General features: G+C 41.1%; 1 protein-coding gene across 5 annotated transcripts in view; it reads left to right on the forward strand.

Moving 5' to 3' along the window:
* The first annotated feature begins 11,160 nt into the window (after positions 1-11,160).
* The window catches only part of LOC148025369 (methyltransferase), a 97,583-nt gene continuing 85,795 nt past the window's right edge, over positions 11,161-22,948 (forward strand). For 2 of the 5 annotated variants that reach the window (XM_087692433.1, XM_087692434.1), the window contains exons 1-2: positions 11,163-11,432; positions 11,511-11,551. In XM_087692433.1, coding sequence (XP_087548559.1) covers positions 11,372-11,432; positions 11,511-11,551 — 102 coding nt within the window. In that variant the 5' untranslated portion in view covers positions 11,163-11,371. Of the gene's footprint in view, positions 11,433-11,510; positions 11,552-22,948 lie in introns of all 5 variants that reach the window. The other 3 variants (XM_087692431.1, XR_015693061.1, XM_087692432.1) reach the window with 3 other exon arrangements.

Raw genomic sequence — 22,948 nt, forward strand, 5'->3', positions numbered from 1 at the left:
TTGTGTTCTTGGTTTCTTGGGTTGGAGAGAAGGATACATGGTTAGTTGGAGCAGAGTGTTGAGAGACAAGGTGAGATATTGTCAGGCTAAAGTGAGTTACAACTTTTGAAAGAATATAAGTTCATCCAATGTCCTGACTATTATATATGTTTAGCCCAACAGTCCCTTTGTCACCAATATATGATGTGTGAAATATCACAATCCAAAATAAAAACTTCTTAGAAACAATAATGGTAATAATAATGATGATTGATTGCACTTCAAGAAGTGATGACACTTTTGCAACTACAAGTAGTCCTCAAAATGCTATATTAAGATCTTGTTTCCCATAGGAGGACTTTGCAAGATGAAGAAGATGAAGTCGCTTCTGCAAGTTGTAGGCATTGTTGCTCCTCATGAAAAATATTGATATATGATCAATTGTTGGATTAAAAAGTTATTCTTGTAGGAATTCATAGATGATATATATTAGGAATAAGAAACTCAATAGTGTGTAGATTAAAAAGATGAGTATTATTATGTGTGCCAAGCATAAAAGTTAAACAATAAGACATGTATACATGCACAAGGGAAAAACTTTGTTATGAGGAAATAAATGTCCCATTGGTCTTACTTATTTCATACACATCACACCAATATGGTTGTTGCGTCCATTTTAGGAATAATGAAATTGAGCTATGCGTTGAACTAGTAGCAAGAAAAGTTGGCTATTGGAGATAATTGAACAAACCATTTTAAGAACAAACCCTTGCCTATTTGGAAGAAAAATCCAGAATTTGACACTATACTTATATCCTCATGAACATGTTAGATTGAATCTTAAGACTTAGACAAAACATAAAGGCAAAATGCAATACATTTATTGATGACCATTAAAGCAAAAAGTTTATGAACTTTTACTTAGTATTGGGTATTCATAATGTACCAAAAGCTCAATCAAGACCATTAGGGGCTATAAGAAGGACTCATTTATCATGTAAGGTTTACTTAAAGTTTACATAGAAAATATTAGTCAAAGCATATAAGTATTGGTGTTATGAAAAATTAGACTTGTCATTTTGTGAGTTCTTTATACGCTTATAAGGCAAAGAATATAATAGGGATCAACTTACATCATGGGATCATGCAAAATATATTATAAAAATGAATATAAAAATAAGATGATTTTATATTTATTATAGATTTTCATTATCTATTTGTTGTGTAATTGTGACTTGTTACACTTAAGCATTGTGCATGACACTATTAAAAAAGAAAAATGGTTGGTCTAAAGGGACAGACATGGATGTAAGGTCAAAACCCAATTGTAGTGCCAAGTACATACGTTCATATGAAAATATGTCAAAATTATGTAAAATATTACACACTTTGATATCAAATATCTATAGCTTAGAACATGGTGTTGTAAGAAAAAAAAATGGCTAGGTCAAAGGGACAATCAGGGCCATCTAGTCAAGAACCGATTCTAGTGAGACAAGAGTGAATTCACATGGAACGGGCCAAAACTAGTAAAAATTTACACCATATATCCATGGAAAGACCTTAGATTGGGAGAGGGAAGGGACTCTACAAGGCATGAGAAAGAAAGAAATCCATTAGGCAAAATTAGCTACTAATTTTGAAAAATTATCAATTATAAATTATCTTTAGGTGAATGTACATAGTAAATGTAATGTACAACAATATGTACATACACAATATCGCATATTATTAAGATTATTAGTTTATTCATGAATTAGTTTAAGCTTTTTATTGGTAATTTTTATTAAATCATTATTCTTTGATATGATTTAATTTAATATATTTAATGTAAATAATATTAGAGTATTAGATTTAAAATATGCTTTTATCAAAACAAGCTTTATTTATAAGATGCTTTGCTATATCTTTATATGGTGTATTTTTTGAAAGCTTTCCTAGCTTTCTTTATAAAAGCAATAGGATCAAGGGCAAAACAAGAGAATAGGGTAAGTTTTGCATCGGTATCAGCGTCACCGACGCAAATAATGACGCTGATAACGACGCTTTATGACGTTAATGACGATGCCAATAACGACGCGTGCAGGTAATTTTGCAATGCTAATAGCGACGGTAACAAGGAAAAAAAATTTGTGGATAGCACTGTGTGCTTTATTTGGGCCATACAAAATAGTTTCTACACTGTGTACAATGCTCGTGTAAACAAAAACAAAGTGTACTTAAATCATAACACGGATACATGAAATAAATACATGATCGCATAATGAAAGCGACTACTACAATCATGGCAAGATATCACTACTACATAGAAAATGTCTACACAGATTAGGCGACCAAAAAATAAAGGTGTGTGAGCTCCAAGGATCCAAGCGCGAGCTATATATCCTCGCCATCGTACGAACTCTGCAAAAAAAGAAACAACTACACATCAATCCACCATACAATAATGCATTCTAATTAAACATGGTAACTACGGACAAGAAAGATGAGTGACTTACAGGGCCACCGCATCTATACAATCGGTTGATCAATGTAGTGAGATCGTGTCTCTCTGCATATCGAGTCTCAAGGCTGGTCGGATTGCGATTTGTAACGGAGTGCTGCAAAGATAACAAAGTACTAACTGTTAGAAACATGATTGTCAGTACAAAGGATATTGCAAAAAAATAAGCAAGTAAGACAAAAGAAAAACTTACAAAGTCCTCTAGATATGTCCTGTGGCTGCCACTCCCATGATGATGGACCACTCTGGCCTCTAGTCATGCCCTCGCCGCCTCGCGCTGCTAACTCCAATGTCCTAGAGAATATGTAGCCTCCTCCCTCAGTCGGTGCCAGTCGTCCGCGTCTAGCCACTTGGGCTTTGCAGCCCCACTCTTGAGTACCTTGCGTGCGTCTGATCGTCTATGTGACATATATACACACATACAATCCATCATCCAGCCCGTAGAAAATCTATCTGCTGCGGCTGGAACCAAAAACTCCTCATGCAAGGATGCTACTATGTAGTCCTTTCTAACCCTCCAGTATGTTTTTCCAATGATCTAAGACGTTGTGCCGAAAAACTTGTTGGTATAACTCTCTCATGTGAGCCATCACCCTCCTCCCCTCATCATTCATGATGATGGCCCCTGACCTATCATTGACAAGATAGGCATATCCCTCTGGGGTATGCCTAAGATGGGTCCTCTCCCACCTGCACGACCACGCTCTTGGGCATATTCAGGAGACCCATGTATATCTGGTGTACCGACCAGGATAGTATCTATCAATGTAGCACCCATAGGGGTGCCACCTACTGCAGATGGCTGAGCAAAAGCTGGAGTAACTCGAGTAGACGTCTCCACAGGTGTAACAAATCCTAGAGGTGACGCAACTCCACCATAACGACGAGACGGAGACACCGCGTCCGGGCCTCCACAACAACCACCTAAGCCACGCTTCCTGGAATCGCCACGAGAGCAAGGAGTAGCACTTATATCCCGTGCCGACCATGGGCTCATTGCCTCCGTATCTCTACAGCATCCCCCTGATCCTGAAGCATTCCCTCCCTCTGGCCCAAGTCTGGAGCGTCGACCTTGTCTGCTCAAAGCTAAAGCATTTGATCGTGCTAAAGTAGATCTAATAGAGCAGCCTGATGATGTCCGAGACAGCTCCTGGTCCGCCATGTCTCTGAATCTTGCCATCTGATATGGAGACATGGCATAAAGATTTCTTGTAACTCCTCATCACTCATCCCTCGACTCAACTTGATGATCTAAGTATCCAAAAATATCACATGCACAAATAAAAAATGATGTTAGCATAATCAATTTAAATCATACAAAGCACGGTAATATAAATCCTAAAAAAATGATCTCACTTAAAATGCATATCTTATGTATCCTTATAAGCGATTATTCAACGAATTGAGTAAGTGGATGCTCCAAGTATGAAGTATCCTATAGTCCCATGTCAATCTCCTGACACAACTCCGCATACACTGGAAGATCGATAGACATGTCACCACAAAAGGATGAGTCCACCTTGTTCTCAAAGAATTCTTAGACTCGTGTATTTCCATCATTGTTACCCGATGCTAGCTCCTCTACATGCTCCAAGCTTTCGGTGGCCTCCACCCCTTGCAATATCAACCCCTCTATTTGCATATTGTCCTCATGTATGCCTGGAACATTGCTTTGATCATATACTCTTGCACTTCGAGGAGCTGAAGGTATAACGTACCACCATCGAGGTTGTCGGGGGTTTGGATAGAAGATTACATATTCACAAACACGTACAAGAGAGATTAAACTATTGTGACATGAACCATGTCGTAATAGAATTAACAAACAAATGAGTTCATGCACCTGTTCACAATGGGCTGGTAACACAAAGGTGTCGCGCAAATTCATCCATTTTTTTTTGGAATCTATTTCAAGAAATCCAAACGGACCTCATAGAACTGTTGCTCCAGCTCTTTCAAATACCACTTTAAACCACTGCACATCGAATAGTATCATGGAGAAGCTACGGTAATCCACCATAACAATACTTTGCAAGTTTCCAAAAACTCCATCTCATCTATAATCGTATTTGAATCCGTTGCTCGTCGTCGGCTCTCTTGCTCGAACCTTGCCATGATACCAGAGTCCATTGTAGAGCACATTTATCAATACGTTCCATGCGAAAATGCCGTTCGCGAGACCACGCTACACTATATATTTTGTACTGTATATTGAAACACTCAAATTAGTTGTCGCATATAAAATATAGATACAAAAAATCCTAAAACACGTCATCACCTTTGGATTACATCCCCTCGAGAATTTCCACTCCTCGATTGAGACCTTTGCCCCTTCATGAGACGCTGTGGTCAAAGCTTCATGCAACCATCACGTTGACATGAACCGCGGCATCTCCTCCATGCCCTTGGGATATCGAATCGGTCGATGGCGCGTACTACGTCGAAATTCAGATCGCGCTTCCTCTCGATCTTGCCTAGCTTGCTGGTACCTTGCGAGCCATGTCTCCATAGAGGCATGTTGCAACATACAAAAGCGATTCACCTTCTCCTCCATTGCAGCATCCATTCTTTTTTCTACCCCATTTCCAACCACCAAATATCCAATCAGTCTATCATCATCTTTCAGCGGACCATAGCATTTTGTTGTCTGGATCCATCGTTCGTAGCCATTGTGAAATATGCACTAACGCCTCTGACACCAACCAACCTTCAGCCATGCTACCTTCTGGCCGAGCTCGTTGTCGCACAAAGCCTTTCAGGGTTTTCATAAAGCACTCCAAGAAGAACATCCATCACGTATCTCCACTTCATCTATAAGATGCACAAGAAGGTGGATTTGTATCGTGAGCATGCTGGTAGGCAGATATTTCTCAAAGAGATAAACCATCTCCAATGCTTCTCGTCTTGCGGATTCAATAAAGGACGTCGTAATCTCCTTCTGTGAGATCCATTGCACTAAAGTCGACAACCTGTAAATGGCCCCGCGTATTTCTGGGGTAAGGCATCCTGTGATCGCGATCGGTAGTACAAACTGCCACAAATGAGAAAGCATTATAAACAATGGCTACACTCCAAATAGCAAAATGCACACGCCAATTACAATCCATTCGTAGTACAAACCTAATATATCTTATGCCAGTCATAGGATTTTAGCCTTGATAATTGGTCGTCTTTAGAAAATGCAGACATGAGAGAACGCATCATACCCATTGGAGTGCGGATAGACTTGACTATTTGCTTCACAATGCGCTCTTTTTTAGTGGACAAAACCCAAGGAGCGTGAGGTAGCTGCACGCGACCATCTGCACTCGACTGCGGCCAAAGCGCCTCCATCTTGCCTACCTCCTTCAAATCCATTCGTGCCCCTATAGTGTCTCTCTTTCCTGTGATGTGGTCCCATAGCAAGCTGCCCACATTCTTGAAAATATGTATGGGATCCAACAAGTGGTTGATCTGTAAGTGGGTCCAATATGGCAACTCGTAGAAAACTAAGAACCGTCGCATTCCGTTTGGATGTGACTCCGTGTGGACCATTTTCAGCTCGTACTAGCTTGCGCCATTCATTATCTCCTCTCCTTCCATCTCTCTCTCTCTTTCTCTTTCTTTATTATGTTGTATGTTTATTCCCTCTCTCTCGTTCCTTCTTCTTTTTTCTCTTCCTCCCTCTCTCTCATTTTCTTTAATGATTACGCCCACGACCACAACCACGACCATAACCACGACCACGACCACGATCACGACCACGACTATGACTACTACGACGACGACGATGATGACTACGACTGTGACCACGATCACGACCACGACTACCACTACCACTACCACTATAATAAACAAGAAAAGAAGAAAAACAACGACCATGACCACAACCACGACTACCACTACTACTATAATAAATAAGAAAAAAAGAAAAAAAAAACAACAACTACTACTACGACTACTACAACAACAATAAACAAGAAAAGAAGAAAAAACTACTACTACTACTACTACTACAAAAAAAAACAAGAAAACTAAACAACAATAAACAAGAAAAGAAAAAAAAAACTACTACTACTACTATTACAACAAACAATAACAATTAATTCCTTTTCTCTCTTCCTCTTCCTCTCTCATTTCCTCTCCCTCCCTCACCCTCACCCTCTCTTTCTCTCTTTCCCTATAAGGTTTAATATTTTTTCTCTCTTTTTCTCTCTCCTCTCCCTCTCTGATTTTTTCTCTCTCTCCTCTCCCCCTCTCATTTCCTCTCCCTCCTCACCCTCTCCCTCCTCTCCCTCTCTCATTTGTTTTTCTCTCTCCTCTCCCTCTCTCATTTCCTCTCCCTCCCTCACCCTCTCCCTCTCTTTCCCTATCAGGTTTAATGTTTTTTCTCTCTTTTTCTCTCTCCTCTCCCTCTCTCATTTTTTCTCTCTCCTCTCCCTCCCTCACCCTCACCCTCTCTTTCTCTCTTTCCCTATTAGGTTTAATGTTTTTTCTCTCTTTTTCTCTCTCCTCTCCCTCTCTCATTTCCTCTCTTTCTCTCCCTCTCTCATTTCCTCTCCCTCTTCCTCTCTTTCTCTCTTTCCCTATTAGGTTTAATGTTTTTTCTCTCTTTTTCTCTCTCCTCTCCCTCTCTCATTTCCTCTCCCTCCCTCTCCTTCTCCCTCTCTTTCTCTCTCATTTCCTCTCCCTCTCTCAATACACACGAATTATACCAAAACAAGTAAAAGAGAGAGAGAAAATACAAAAGCAAAGCGAGAATGGACAATGCACTCACCGTAAAGGCTTGAAGAAGGGTCTAGCGGCTCCTCTTGGCGACGGCGGCTCCTCTTCGCCCTCCGTACACCTCCTCCTCTTCGCGAACGGCGGGAGCGGTGGTGGTGATGAGAAGTCTTCTTTCTCCCTCTTTTTGTCTTTCTCTCCCTCTCAAATGCAAGATGTTCGCTCTCCCTCTCGCTCTCCCTTTCGCTCTCTCTTTCGTGAATGCACACAAAATAATGCGTTTGGGTTTCGGCCCACTTTTTTTTCGTCTGAGTACCATCGCTATTTGCATTGCAAATATAGCGACACCTCTATTTCTCGTTGCAAACGGCCGTCACTATACCCTCATATCCTTGTAGTGGAAAAGAAACATCAAACCTATTCACATATACTTTACTTTGTTGAAGCATACATGATATAGCTCAATTGGTAGAGCATCACCATTGCAAGTGGGTTGTTGTGCTTACGGGTTGGGTGCCTAATTGTTTAGGCGGTGTCTCCTATCAAAATTAGTGGTTAACTTTCTCCCCTCCTCTGGCTATTTTTATCACTTGATACTACATGCCCCCTTTGGTACATTCTATTCTTTGGTTGCAATCTTAAATACAATCATGACTTGATCATATTTATGTGCAAAGGATTGTGATATCCTTGAGCTCGAGCTACAAGAAATTCAAAGCAATAGTGAATTTTCCAACATGATAATCATAAATGTAAGTTGAGGAAAAAGATTTACATTATATCTAGGACCTCACATGTAGATAGTGGGAATTTAGAGCCTTTTGAAGTCTTTTTGGGTGTTTTGTCACATTCAAGACATGATGGTTTTGATGTACACAAAATTATTTGTAGCAATTATAGTAAGCTACAAAAAATTTCTTGACACACAAAAATTTGTATTCTTATTTATATTTGTATTTATTTACAATTGGATGGCTTTGGTCACAAGGGAGATTGGGCCTTATTGTGTGTCTTCTCTTGTTATTTGTGAATTTGAACAACACAGAATTGGACTCTACCTCAATTCGTAGCAATTTCCAACAATCTTCACCTTTTCTCTTAACTTATTTAATTCTTTTATGTTTCATAAAGCTATCTATATATTAATGTTTGAGATGCTAGATTCACCACATGGTTTGCTTTACAACATTGGGTAGGATTGAATCAATTGTTATGAGCACTCAAAAGTCGTGTGCGAAAACAATCTAAACTCCATTCACATTTTCAACAACATATGCATAAATACTCAAAGCCATGAGAAAACAACATAATTGGATAACAACTATTATCAAAAGGCACCTAAAGTCAACCCAATGTCATGCCACTTTTATAACTTCATAGTAACTTAGGTTTTAAAAACATGAAGGGAATATTGCAAGTTTTAATAGTATATATAAGGTAGAAGTACATCTAGCAATATAACAAAATACTAGATTCCATATTAACTATTAACCTATATAACACTTTAAGACTAAAATTAGGAATGCTCCTAGATATGAGTGTTGAGAATAGTTGATGTGCTTGATGCAACAAACATGATGGTGATGCTATTTATAGAGCTATCGGCATGCATATTGTTTGAGTTGAATTTCTTACCTCCTCTATTGGCACAACATGCATACATGAGTATCAATTACTATGAAGAAGTTAATGATGGCATTGATTTTGAATTAACAATTATTCTTAACGTCGTGAGAGAAATCCACATAGGAAAAACCCCCAACCTTTGGGCTCAATTCCCTTTATAGCCTTGTAAAACTTGAACAATACTTAGAGCACAAGTCTTAGAAGATCAACCATAATCTTTAGCTCTAGGCACATAGCATCCTATAGACTAGTCTACATTATATAGTCTAAAGTCAAGGATCCTACAAATCTATACATGCTTAACAATTGTAGACACTACTTTTTCAACTTGAAAATGCACACAAGCTTCACCTTTTCAAAGACTTTAGCTTGCACCAACAAAAAAAAATAAAATACTAATGCGTTTTGACACTAGAAGTTACTTTGCCCATATATGAAGGATATTACTACTTGTAGCTAGTCAATGGAAAGAAGACCAATGAGTGTGATTTGCCATTATAGCTCATTCAAACCCTAAAGGATACGACTTAATCTTTCACACTACAAGTTTGATCATCGTTCTCAATAGAAGCATTGCGAATCGATCTATTGTTCATTGAATAGTTGGTTCGCACAAAGGCCTCATCTAACAATCATTGTCTTGAAGAGATGACAACACCACAGAGCAAAGTCTTTTTATAAAAGTTTTAATCAAACAACAAAACTTTATGTTGTCAACATGGACCACCCTTCAACGAGTAGCACTAACAAAACGTATTAACATTATTACATAAATCACTAGTGATGATAATCAATTCATTTCAATAGGAGACCTAAATATGTGTACGTTTCCAAACTCGATTGATGGAGTCAAAGTAGTTGAAAAAACCTTTTAAGAGCCTCTATAAGGTAATATACCCAGCCTACTTCTCACTCCAACTCTAGAGCCCTAAGTGTGTGAATACATTTTGGGAAGGAGCTAAGCATCACATCATATTCCTTGTGTAGGCCATGGAAGACTCTATAATAAGAGGGATTATTGATGCTAGATCATGAATTAGTATTGTCAATCAAGAAGTTATTAGGGTTTGGGGAAACCCTTTGATTGAGGAAGTACATTTCAATTTGATCGTCATTGATGGATTGAATATTTGCCCATTGGGAGTACTCAGGTCATAATTGCAAGAATCAAGTTTTCTATGAATTTTGTGGTTATGAAACAAGATCACATATGCTCAAACTCATAAAGTCAAGACATTAAAATATGCACAATACGTGCTATTGGTTCATCGATTCCATTACCTATTCACCACGGTCCTAGCTTTGTATAGGCTAGAGGAGTTAGTAAAATAATACCTAGCTAAAGTTGTGTCAAATTTTATTTGTGATGTTTAAATATCCAACTTTTTGTGTTGGAGCTAAATGACATAGGTCCCATTGAAAACATCGCTCTTCATCATGGTCCCAACTTTGTATAGGTCAATTAGATAACACCTAGCTTCATTATGAGAATAAATGACTCATACTACATCATGTTAAAAACCCTTTGAGTAATCGATGGAAACGTTAAATCCCCATTGAAAACATCTCTCTTCACCCTGATCCCAACTCTATATGTGATAGAACAATTAATTAAACAAACCTAGCTAAAGCTGGATCGAATTTTATCTATTGACTTTTGACAAGTACTTATATTACCTGACACAAAGACATGTTAAATAGGGTGTTTGCGTGGAGAGACATCATAGGTGTTCTCATGACTACTACCATGTTGAATTAGCGAAGGCTTAGATAATGAAAATGTAAATGTGGAGGGATAGAGACTATGAGGCATGCATTTTGGAATGGGTGTTTGGCCAAATATGTTTGGAGGAGCTTCTTTGTCTTTGTTGGGATCTTTGATTTTGATAAGGTTTGCTTGGATCTATGCATTTTTGGAGATAAAGTTAGAGCAAGCATAGCTAGGTTGATATGCCTTCATACACTTGGAATTTTTGCGCTCTATAAGCTTTGGGAGCTCAGAATTAGGTTTGTGTTTGAGGGTGTTAGGGACAAATATCAGTTGCAACAAAATCAAGTATAAGAAGTGGTGGTTTCAGTATACTACTTGATGGTTGGTAAGCTAGATAATGAGGATCTTGTCGTATTGGGTTATCCTTCTTAAGTTGGCTACATACCAAATGATGGACACCCACTTTATATATAAATTTTAACCTATCAAAGTACTTATTTAGGGGTTGGACGTTTATAGTCTTTTACATATGGGAGAGAACCAATCGAAGAAATTATATTTTTGTTAATTCTTATTTTTTGCAAAATGTGCCTTCCCCCGGCCAGTAGCCCATGCTTCGAATGGTGGTTGGTTAGGCGTCACTAGGTGTGTTCACAGCCTTGGGAAGGGATGTCGAATGTGAAGCACGCATCACTTGAAGGTAAACCACCAGCCCCGGACCTTTAAAAAAGTGTAGCACTTCTTGCCCCGTTTTCTGACGGGCTCCTCGACGCTCGAGCATTGAAAAAGCACGCACACCATCGTCCCACGGACTCTCGCTTCTGCAGGGCAAGGGCTTCGCACGCCTCTCGATGGATGGAACACGCAATCTGCCTCATCAATGGCATCCTGTTACTCCCTTTTGTTCCTCAAGTCAGTTCTCACCCAAAGAGCTTTCCTTCCTTCGGGGATTGTTGTGATGACACACTCGTTTCGCTTCCATTTGTACAGAATTCAGTGCGAAGAAAGGGTTCGGAACAGCTCGTTCTGCGGTACTCAATCCCTCCTCCTCTTGTCGAAACTGAATTCCTAAGGCAAAATTATAGGGTAAACGGGCCAATTAAGTACAGCCCCCATTAATCTTTTTTGTCCAATTGAGTCAAGCAAATGCTTCCACTCAAATCATGTATAGGCTTCCAAAAAACTTCTCCCATTATATATATTGTAGGGAAAAACTTTAGGGCATTAAGTAGACCTAGTTATAAACGAGTAGGAAAAACTTTAGGGCATTTTGATATTTTTTATCAAGTAGACCTAGTTATAAATGAAGGGTGGGACTAGTCGAATGACACTCATGGATACATTGTTTTAAGGTTTTACAAATTCCAAAATATGTAAAAATTTAGATGGCTCAATTGTTTTACTTGAACTAAGCTTTTATGTAATATGAAACATTAAGCTTATATGTAATATGAAAAATATTTGTGTCATAGCTTTAGTTGGCTAAAAGAGTTGTATCATTTTTCGCAAAATTGCCATCAAATTGGAGTGGGTACCTCACCGTATTGGCCCCTTTATAAGAGGACCCGATTAGATCTTTTCTTCCAAGTGTATTTCACATGTATTTATTATAGTTGAACTATATGCATCATATAATACTTAAATTTAAAAAAAGATGACATATAGGCTTAGTTACAAATTAATGGTTCACATATATCTTTCAAAAGGATATTTTTCCAATCCCTTGCTTTGTACAAAGGTGAGCCATTTTGTTGAAGGTGAATTTCTTGGCTTTATCATTCTTGTCGAGCCTCCTTGAAAATTAGCCAGTCTCGAAAATTTTGAGAAGGCTTGTGGCTTAACTTGCAAAATATATGCCCAAGTCATCCTGCTATAGTCATCCATGATCAACATGAAATATTTGATGCCTTACGGCACTTCTATCTCATTAGTCTATACATAAATCAGTGAAAGCAAGCTCCAAGGGGGATCTTGGCCCATTGAGAGGCCTTGTTTGGGATCGCATCATGCCGTTGTTTGCCTTTGACACAAGACACGCAAGGGGTATGGCTCACCCAATATCCAATAAGCCATGAAATATCAGTGCACAAGCGGCCTTTCAAATGTACTTGTGGTTGAGGTGCCTAAGCTAAGCATATCATAGCTCAGTTTGAGATTGAGAAGTAAGAAGATAGGAGGTAAGAGCTGTCGTGTTCCAAAGCTTATAAACACGAGATTCCTTCCTCCCATGGCACGTCACCTCCCATGTTCAGCCATCTAGAATCTGGAAGGACTTAGCATTGAACTCCACAGTGAGGCCTGAGTAGCACATCTTGCTCATTGAAAGCAAATGGTAGCCAAGACTTAAGACTTTGAATATGTAAGACATTTGATGTAAAGGCTCTACCTCTACCATTGGGGATGATTTGAATCTCACCAATGTGGTGAATAGGGATGGAAGAGCACTCTTCAATGTTGACATGACCTAATTGTTGAGAAACCCTTCACCCTTCACTCATAGTTTGCGTTTTTGTGTTTTGTGTTTAGGGTTTGCAGCCCCAAAAAGGGGCACCATCCTAGACTGACTATGCCTATTTATAGGCCACTCTCTCATTCATTCCTCACGGCTGATTCATTCAGTCCGTCACCTCTTCTCTCCAGCCTCTCCACTACCCTCACACCGCTTCAGGAGGACATTGCGGTTCGTGTTGGGATATAAAGGCTCGGTAACCTCCGTGTATATAGTATACGCACATTGTACATGTGAATGCACCCTTTACGTGCCCTAAGTATAAATACATTTTATTCTTTATGTACCAACACATTGTTGGTACACTCTTATCTTCTCGTATTGTCACTCTACACACACTCTCTCTAGCAGTCATACTCATACGCTTCTCTTTGAACCCAAACTAGCTGAGCTGTGGCCCGTCAATCCAACAACTGGTATCAGAGCTCATAAGAATCTGCACGTTTTCAAGATCGTGGCGCGTAGGTCAGACGTGACGCCTTTTCCGGGCAGTTTTAGCGGGCAGTACGTGATGCGTTGGTTAGACGTGACGAGGCGAGCAGTTCCAGCGGGCCTTTTTTAGGCGTCAATTAGACGTGGCGTGTGGGTCAGACGGGACGTCTTTCGCGGGCAGTTTCGGCGGGCAGGCGTCAGGACGTGCAAGCAACTTCACGTGACGAGCGACGTGACACGACGGGGGTCAACAGACCCCCTGGTTAGTTCCGTCGTTTAAAAAAAAAATAAAATCAATTTTCTTTAATCCCCTCATTAGCCTTGGCGGGTGTTCACACACTAGAGCCAGAGTTTCAAAATCTGTGCAAATCGGGCCACAGAATTTGGGGCTTTTCCCAGATTTAGCATCATTCATGCATGTCAGTGACTTTTGAGTCAGAAATTGGAGACATTGCGTGTGGTGACCTCAATTAAATTGGGGATTTTGCAAATTTTGTCGAAATTTTGCATTTCTTGGATAAAATTTCCTAACATTGGATCCCAGAAATTTGGGGTTTTTCATGTATTGGCAAAGCTTTACTCAGTTGGGTCAGATTGACTGACATTCATGCAATTTTGGACTTGAAATTTTGGGGATTTGCGCAAAATTTCGTAAATTTTTACATTTTTGCATTTTTGCATTTTTGCCCATGCAGTGGCTGGTTAATGTATAAACAGCAGAGATTTATTTCTGGTTGAGGAAAAACAGCAGGGTATTTTGCTGGTTCAGCTTGTGCTTCCGCAGATTAGTGCATTTACTCTTGTGTTCGTGATAAAATGGCTGCAACTTCTTCCAGTTCAGCATCAAGAGTTTGATGGAGATTAAACGGTTTGATGGTCATGGATTTGACCTTTGGAAAGACCGTATGCAGGGCATTTTGTTCCTGAAGGATTGTGAGGATACTTTGCAGGAAGATAAACCCGCACTAATGTCTGATGCGGATTGGGCTAGAGTGAATAAAAAGGCTGTGGGTTACATAAAGATGGGTGTCACTGATGACATTCTGACAGACATTAAGGGTTTAGACACAGGTTATGCAATATTGGAGAAGCTGAAAACTACTTATGAGATCACCACACCTATTGCATATGCAGGGCAAAGAAACAGGAGCAAGAGTAAAGGAAAGGATAATAGTGACATCACTTGCTATCATTTGCTCGGAAGGGCCACAAGAAACCTAACTGCAGGTACTACAAGTAGGAACAAGGGAGAGAAGAATGCAGGAGATAAAAAGAAGAAGGAAGAAAAGACAGATGCATTGGAGATATCCAAAGGCAAAGAAAAGCCCAATGTGGCCTCTAGTGCGGTCATAGAGGAGCTTTCAGATACAGAGGCTGATGTATTATGTGCAGTTGATTATGATGCCCTTGTATGTCACATGCAGGATATGCAGATTACCAAGGCTGATGTGATTGATGCACCCTTGTCAGTTGATGATGGTGTCACTCAGACTTGGATTGTAGACTCTGGTACCTCTTTCCATGTAACTCCTTGCTTGGAGTGTTTTGCTATGTTTAATGCAGGCAGTTATGGAAAGGTGTACCTTGGAAATAACCATGCTTGCAGTATTGATGGGATTGGCACCATACACTTGTCTTTAGACAATGGTCAAGAACTTGTGTTGAAAGATGTCAGATATGTGCCTGGCATTAAAAAGAGTTTACTATCTGTTGGTTAGCTTGACTTGCATGGCTACACCACACTGTTTGGTGGTGGTTTGTGGAAAGTAAAAAAGGGTTCCATGCTGATTGCAAAAGGAACCAAGAAGGGCACATTATATTGTTTGCATCGTAAAGCCTTGAATGGCAAGTTTCTTGCAGTTGCTGAAATTTGCAGCCACTTGGAGTTATGGCATAAGAGATTAGGCCATATGAGCCAAAAAGGACTTGATGTTCTTACCTCTTTGAAGAGGGTTGATGGAAAATGCTCTAAACTTGATTTTTGTAATGAGTGTCAGTTTGGAAAGCAAATAAAAAATTCCTTTTACTCTGGTGTCTCTCGTAAGTCCAATGTCTTGGACTTAGTGCATTTCGATGTATGTAGTATGCCCGTGAAATCATTGAGTGGTGCTGCATATCTTGTCTCCTTTATTGATGATTGTTCCAAGAAGATTTGGGTGTACTTGCTGAAAAAGAAAAGTGAAGTGTTTGCTGTTTTTAAAACTTTTCATGCATTTGCGACCACTCAGATAGATAGAAAGCTGAAATGCTTGAGAACTGATAATGGGGGTGAGTTCACATCGATTGAATTTAAGTCATTTTGTGACTTACATGGTATTAAGAGGGAGCTTACAGCCCCTTACAGTTCTTCTTCAAATGGGGTGGTTGAAAGATATAACAGGACTTTATGTGAAAGAGTGCCGTGCATGCTGTCCACTGTCAATCTCCCTCATGCATTTTGGGGAGAGGCACTCAAAACCGCAGTTCACATTTGAAACCGCTCTCCAAATATGTCCTTAAATAATGGCATCCCTGAGGAGGTTTGGTCTTGCAAATCAGCCTCATATGACCATCTATGTATATTTGGCTGTGATGCTTTTGTACATGTTAGGGATGAGCTGAGGAACAAACTTGACCCAAAATCCACCAAAGGCATTTTCATGGGCTATGGTGATGAGGGTGAATTTGGCTACAGAGTGTGGTTACCTTAGTCCAATAAAATTATTCGCAGCCATAATGTTGTGTTTAATGATGCAAAATTGCTGAAAGGCTCTTTAGCCTCTAATGAAGATCTGAAAAAGGTGAAATTTCAGAGTTTACAGCCACCCATAACTTCAAAAAATGAGCCTCAAGGTGTTGTGCCACAGGCTGAAACTGATGATCAGCCGGTTACTTTTGAGCCAGATGATGATAGCAGCAAATAGAAGCACAAGGAGGTCATGGACAGCAAGATAGGCTTGCTGATTATGAAAATGCAGGTGCTGGAAATGAAAATGAAGGTGCTGTACAGCATGAATAGCATGCTGAAAATGGTTTACAGTAGCAAATGAATGCTGAAAATAATATACCTCCTGATGTAGACCCAATTCCTGACAATGTTGATCATTGGGTACGCAGGTCTACACGCGTAAGAAGGAAACCATATAGGTTTGACCCCTCCTTGCATTATGTGATGCTTATAGATGAGGGTGAGCCTCTTACATACAAAGAGGCCAAGTCATGTGAGTTCAACAGTAAGTGGGAGCTAGCTATGCAAGAAGAGATTAAATCTCTATATGCAAATGATACTTTGGGATCTTGTGTCATTACCAAAGGGAAGGAAGCCACTTCCAAACAAATGGGTGTACAAAGTCAAGAAAGTTGATGGGAAACCCAAGTACAAGGCAAGGCTTGTTGCCAAAGGTTATGCACAAAAGGAAGGAATTGACTTCCAAGAGGTCTTTTCACCTGTTGTGAAGATGACCACTTTACATGTGCTTTTTGCTCTTACTGCTGTTTTGGATTTAGAGCTGTATCAAATGGATGTAAAAACAGCTTTCTTGCATGGTGACATTGATGAGGAAATCTACATGAAATAGCCCGAGGGCTTTGTAGTTCCTGGAAAAGAACAGATGGTGTGTAAGCTAAAACGCAGCCTGTATGGGTTGAAGCAAGCACCACGGCAATGGTATAAAAAATTTGATACTTTTATGCTATCTTATGAGTTTACACGCAGCCATGCAGATCATTGCTTGTACGTGAAAAATGATATAGATGGCAGCCCCATAATACTTGTTTTGTATGTGGATGATATGTTACTAGCTGGGAAAAGAAAGACTAGCTTGGATGCTCTAAAAAATCAGCTGAAATCAGCTTTCTTCATGAAAGATTTGGGGAATGCAGATCATATTTTGGGCATGAGGATTCGTAGAGATAGAATGCAGAAATTACTGTTTTTATCTCAAGAAAAGTAAATTGGAAAGGTACTGGACAGGTTTAACATGGCTGAAGCTAAGCCTTTTGTGGTACCTTTACCTCCTTATCTCAAGCTTAGCAAAGCTAACAGCCCGATAGATGACGTGGAAGCAAATGCTATGAAGGGAGTTCCTTATGCATCAGCTTGTGGCTCTCTTATGTATGCTATGGTTGCTACTCGTCCAGACATTGCTCATGTAGTGGGAGTTGTTAGTAGGTTTATGTCAAATCCTCGCAAAGCACATTGGGAGGCTGTCAAGTGTATTCTTCGATACCTTAAGGGTACACAAAGAAAAAGTATTTGCTATGGGCAAGGTGCACTTAGTTTGCAGGGTTATTGTGATGCAGACATGGTAGGTGACTTGGACACTCGTAGGTCCACCAGCGGGTATGTCTTTATAGTTGCTGGTAGAGTTGTTTCTTGGTGTTCCAGGTTGCAAAACATTGTTGCACTGAGTACCACTGAAGCTGAATACATATCAGCTACTGAAGCTTCTAAGGAAGCTATATGGTTGAGCAGACTTGCATGATCTCGGCATGTCTATGGGTATTGCAGTTTTGGGATGTGATAGCCAGAGTGCAATGTATCTGGCTAAGAATGCCATGTATCATTCACGCACAAAGCATATAGATATGCGATATCACTTCATCAGACAGATTTTGGAAGATGGTCAAATCACATTGACCAAGATTAAAACATAAGATAACCTTGCAGATGTTCTCACTAAAAGTCTAAGCAGAGCTCAACACGAGCGTTGCATTCGACTAGTGGGAGTTGGTTAGCTAGAGGTTCATATCGGACTTGTAAGTGGGAGGTTGTTGGGATATAAAGGCCCGGTAACCTCCGTGTATATAGTATACGCACATTGTATATGTGAACGCACCCTTTACGTGCCCTAAGTATAAATACATTTTATTCTTTGTGTACCAACACATTGTTGGTACACTCTTATCTTCTCGTACTTTCACTCTGCATACTCTCTCTAGCAGTCATACTCATACGCTCCTGTTCGAACCCAAACCAGCTGAGCTGTGGCTTGTCAGTCCAACGGTTCGTGGTTCGTGGCTGTCATCGTCATCTTCCTTGTGCTACGGCACCCTTGTTCCCTTGTATCACATTCACTCCATGATTCGGAACTTCATCATTCCATTCATTAGAGTTTATTCTCTCTTTTTTTCTCTTCTCCATGTTCACCGAGTTCACTTTCTCCCCGCCAACCCTATTGTCTCGCTGGTATGTCATCTTTTGACATGGTATCAGAGCTAGATTTGCTCACCTAGCAGCGAAGATCCTCCACTCCAGTGAAGGCAAAGACCGGTGGCGCGTTCGACATCCACTTCTCTTCTTCTTCCGCTGCATCAAAATCTCATTTTTGCGGATTTCAGGTGTTTCAGCTTGTTGCCCACACCCTGTTTGTGGAGGACATCTCAGCCGAAGCTGTCCATTGCTGTCTCCATCAGTCGATGCCTGATTTCCAGCCCTCTTCACGCAGTTTGGAGCTGATTCCAACCAGGCGACTACTGTTCCTGCGTAGGCTTGTTGTCGTACAGCCTGCCACGTCATCACAGTCCTGCTGCATTCGTTTTTAGTCTTTCTCTCTCCTACAGGCTGTATTTCCAGCCCTCTTTATGTAGTTTGGAGCTGATTCCACCCAGGCGACTGCTGTTCCTGTATAGACTTGCTGTCGTACAGCCTGCCACGTCATCACATTCGTGTTGCATGTGTTTTTAGTCTTTCTCTCTCTTGCAGGTTGTCCTGCCTGCGTTTTTAGTCTTTCTCTCACTTGCTGCCTACGTTTTTAGTCTTTCTCTCTATTGCAGGCTATCTTGCCTGCGTTTTTAGTCTTTCTCTCTCCTCATCTGCGTTTTTCTACTTGTTGTAACCTCTTACTATTGGTCACATCCTCCTCCCACTAGCAGCTCACTTCAAGCCCTTCCACTACCCTCCCACTCCTTGAGGCGGACATTGCGGTTCGTGCTTCACATTGCCCTCACACCCCTTGAGGTGGATATTGCGGTTCGTGGTTCATGGTGGCTGACCTCTTCCTTCTTCAGCAAGGCACACTGGTATCCATGGCTTCTTTACCAACAGATGTTCAGACTACTAGGTGCTCCTACTGTGGCATCACTGGACACACCACCGATGCTTGCCGACTTCGACCTTTGCTCCCCACCCCTCCGGAGTATATGCGTTTGCCACTAGGCAATCCTTGTGCCACCTCCTTTCTGGGCCACAAAGATCATTTTACATCGGCTATCAGAGTACTATGCTCAAGGCAATAAGACACATCCAATGCACACTAAGTCCTTTCGAGCACATGGAGGATCGATTGGTGCTACAACCTCCTGGAGATAGTCGCAATGCCAACGGCAGTCTTCTTCCACTTATTTTCAGGTACCACGACCTATGGATCTGCTGTCCGCTCCATCGAGAGTTATTGATTGTTTGATACCGTCTCCTCGTCAGTCTGCTCCTTCGAGAGACAGTGGCTGCTCGACTCCTTCCTCTTCTTCGGCTATCCAATCTACTCCATTGAGAGATAGCGACCGTTGTCCACCTCTTGCTCATTCTGAGCCCCACTCTTTTTCCCCACCCTTTTCCACTCAGGTTCGAGAGGCCACTTCTGGGTGCTTGTTGGCTTTCTCTTCGGCACCCCAGGTATCTTCTTTGGCATGACCTGCAGCACTTTCTTTGTCATCAAACATTTCGGAGTCCGTGATCCATGAGTTTTTGAATTCCCTATCTACTTCAGAGGGGGATTCCGAGGGGGATGTTATTTCTTTGCTCTCAGAGGGGCATCTACTTCTTCTTCGACTTCGGCGGGGGCCCCTTCACCTTCCACCTCAGAGGGGGATCCTACTCCACATGAAGTTCTTCACCCATCCTCTACTTTCTTGGGGTGGCTGTCTTTGACCAGTCATCTCTTCTACTGATACCCAGGATCTTCAAGTACCACCTAGATCGGGACCTCGGAGGTTCAGCCGCGACTTGGTGACGAGGCCTTCGTATTCTTTCCAGCATGGATGCACGGAGCTAGTGGCTTCTCTCCCAAGGTTGAGTTTCGGGTTCTCCAGTTCACTTTGTCTACTGTTCTTTACTGCAGGTCCCCTTTCCAGTGGAAATCTTGGATCTTAGGGGTTCTCTACATCTTCTTGCCTTGGTTACTTGGTCAGCATGGAGCCACCTCTCGAGATTGAGTACGGGCATATCCTTATGGTTCTCGGCATCACACAAAGTTCGACATTCCTCCTATGCATTGCATGTTTTCATCATCTTTGTATTAGGGCGCTTGGGCAAGTGAACAATTTCCCCACGAGGGACATTGTCCAAGTGGCACCTGCTGCATGAGCATTCTTCAGCATGTAGCATTGCATCTCCACCTCACTCTTCTCTTGTTTCCCTTTTTGGGCGTGAGAGGGGGTGTTGAGAAATCCTTCACCCTTCACTCGCAGTTTGCGTTTTTGTGTTTCTGCGTTTTGCGTTTAGGGTTTGTAGCCCTAAAAAGGGGCGCCATCCTAGACTGACTATGCCTATTTATAGGCCACTCTCTCATTCATTCCTCACGGCTGATTCATTCAGTCCATCACATCTTCTCTCTAGCCTCTCCACTACCCTCACACCCCTTCAAGAGGACATTGTGGTTCGTGGTTCGTGGTTGTCATTGTCATCTTCCTTGTGCTACGGCACCCTTGTTCCCTTGTATCACATTCACTCCATGATTCGGAACTTCATCATTCCATTCATTAGAGTTTCTTCTCTTTTCTTTTCTCTTCTCCATGTTTTCCGGAGTTCACTCCATGTTCCTCCCTGCCAACCCTACTGTCTTGTTGGTACGTCATCTTTTGACATTAATGATAAATGCAAATGATCAATTCTATCTTTGGAGGGAGTGATGTGGTGGCAAGCGCCACTATCCATGATCCACTCATGAGCTACAGGGGTGTCTCCAACACATTTAGCTGGAGAAACGTAGATAATGGAGCAGTGCTCCTCCTTGTCTTTTTCTAGGGAACCTTTCTTCCAATGACTTGTCTTGCCACTTTTGTGACAGGTGCCCTTCGGAGGATTCTAGACCTTAAAATTGTCTTCTTGGTCCAGAACTATAGGAACCAACCCTTCCCACTTGATGGTGTTGGCACGCCCCGAAGTGATCAAAGAAGAGTAGAGATCACTATAGCAAGGTGGTAGATGTGATTGAAGAATCATCATTATGTCCTTTGAGTAGGTCCTTTTAACAGTGAGATTATTGCTAGAGTTTGTTGATATGATCCTTCATTGATGTGACTTGTTCAGATCCAGGGTGTGCATTTGCAACGAAACCCTCTTCATAGGGGTTCTCTTGTCATATAGGTTCCCCAAGTGTGGCCATATTTGTTGGGTATTTGTTAAATGCTTCACATGAGCAATAATGTCCGGCGTGTAAGAGAGAAAAATGAATAAGCGAAAGTGAGCATTTAACTTGTCCCAATATGCTTGGGCCTTCTCCAACCGCACTTGCTTAGATTGAGAAAGGGTGGATGAATCTTAGACCACCGGACAATCAACGGCTTTGGTCATGACCTCTACTAGATTTTAAGACTACAAGATGGCCTCCATCATCACTTTCTAGATGTTGTAGTTCTCACCATCGAGTGTTTGATCCTGGGGAAGAGCCGGTAGGACAAAGACCTTGCAATCCATGATGGCATGGAATTCTATGAATGTCCGCTTTAGAAGACATTCTATTGTGCCTTGAATAGTCTCACATGTGCTGGTTAGTTCCCTTATGGCTCTAAAAATGTAGATGGCTAGGACTTCATCTGATCATTGAGGAAAATTTATTAGCAAAAGCACTAAAAAGTTAAATTTGCTCCAAAAGGCTCAAGTGCAACCTTTTTTGCACTTTGAGAGCTATTCCTATAGCAAAAGCACTAAAAAGTTAAATTTGCTCCAAAAGGCTCAAGTGCAACCTTTTTTGCACTTTGAGAGCTATTCCTACACACAACAGCAAACATCTCTTTGTTTGCATGTGCCTTTGGTCGCTCTAGACATGTCCTCTTGCTCACAATTGGATGCTGAAAATGCAGCCTTTGTGTCATGCCAAACCTCCTCTTCTGGTCTGTCCGCTTTTGATCAGCCCCTTGACTACTCCCTTGAGCTAAAAAATGCATTATATTCTGATTAGCTCTTTAAAATAGCCTCAAAACTCAATTATTACCAAGTCTCCTTGAATGGTATGTGTTTTTAGAGAGTGTCTGTGTCCCATAAGCCAAACCCTAATTTAGGAGGATCCACTCATCTATAGATAGATAGGCTATGCACAAGTTAGCCCAAAAGTTTTGCAAATTGCTGGTGCCTATCTTTGCTGTCCACACCCTATCTGTGGAAGATATCTCAGTTTGAGTTGTTGTCTACAGTTGTTTTCAGTTGGCACCTACCGTTAAACACTCCCTATCGATTGGCAACTGCTGATCAGCCACCTTCTCTAGATCAGGTTGCGTTTCCTGCTGCATGACCAGTCTCAGCCTGCGTTTACAATGTGTAGCCTGTTGTCAGCCTGCCATGTCATCTTCA

Source organism: Lygodium microphyllum, chromosome 14 (assembly GCF_053477565.2).
Source record: "Lygodium microphyllum isolate KBCC chromosome 14, Lygodium_microphyllum_v1.1.10, whole genome shotgun sequence".
Classification (NCBI taxonomy): Eukaryota; Viridiplantae; Streptophyta; class Polypodiopsida; order Schizaeales; family Lygodiaceae; genus Lygodium; species Lygodium microphyllum.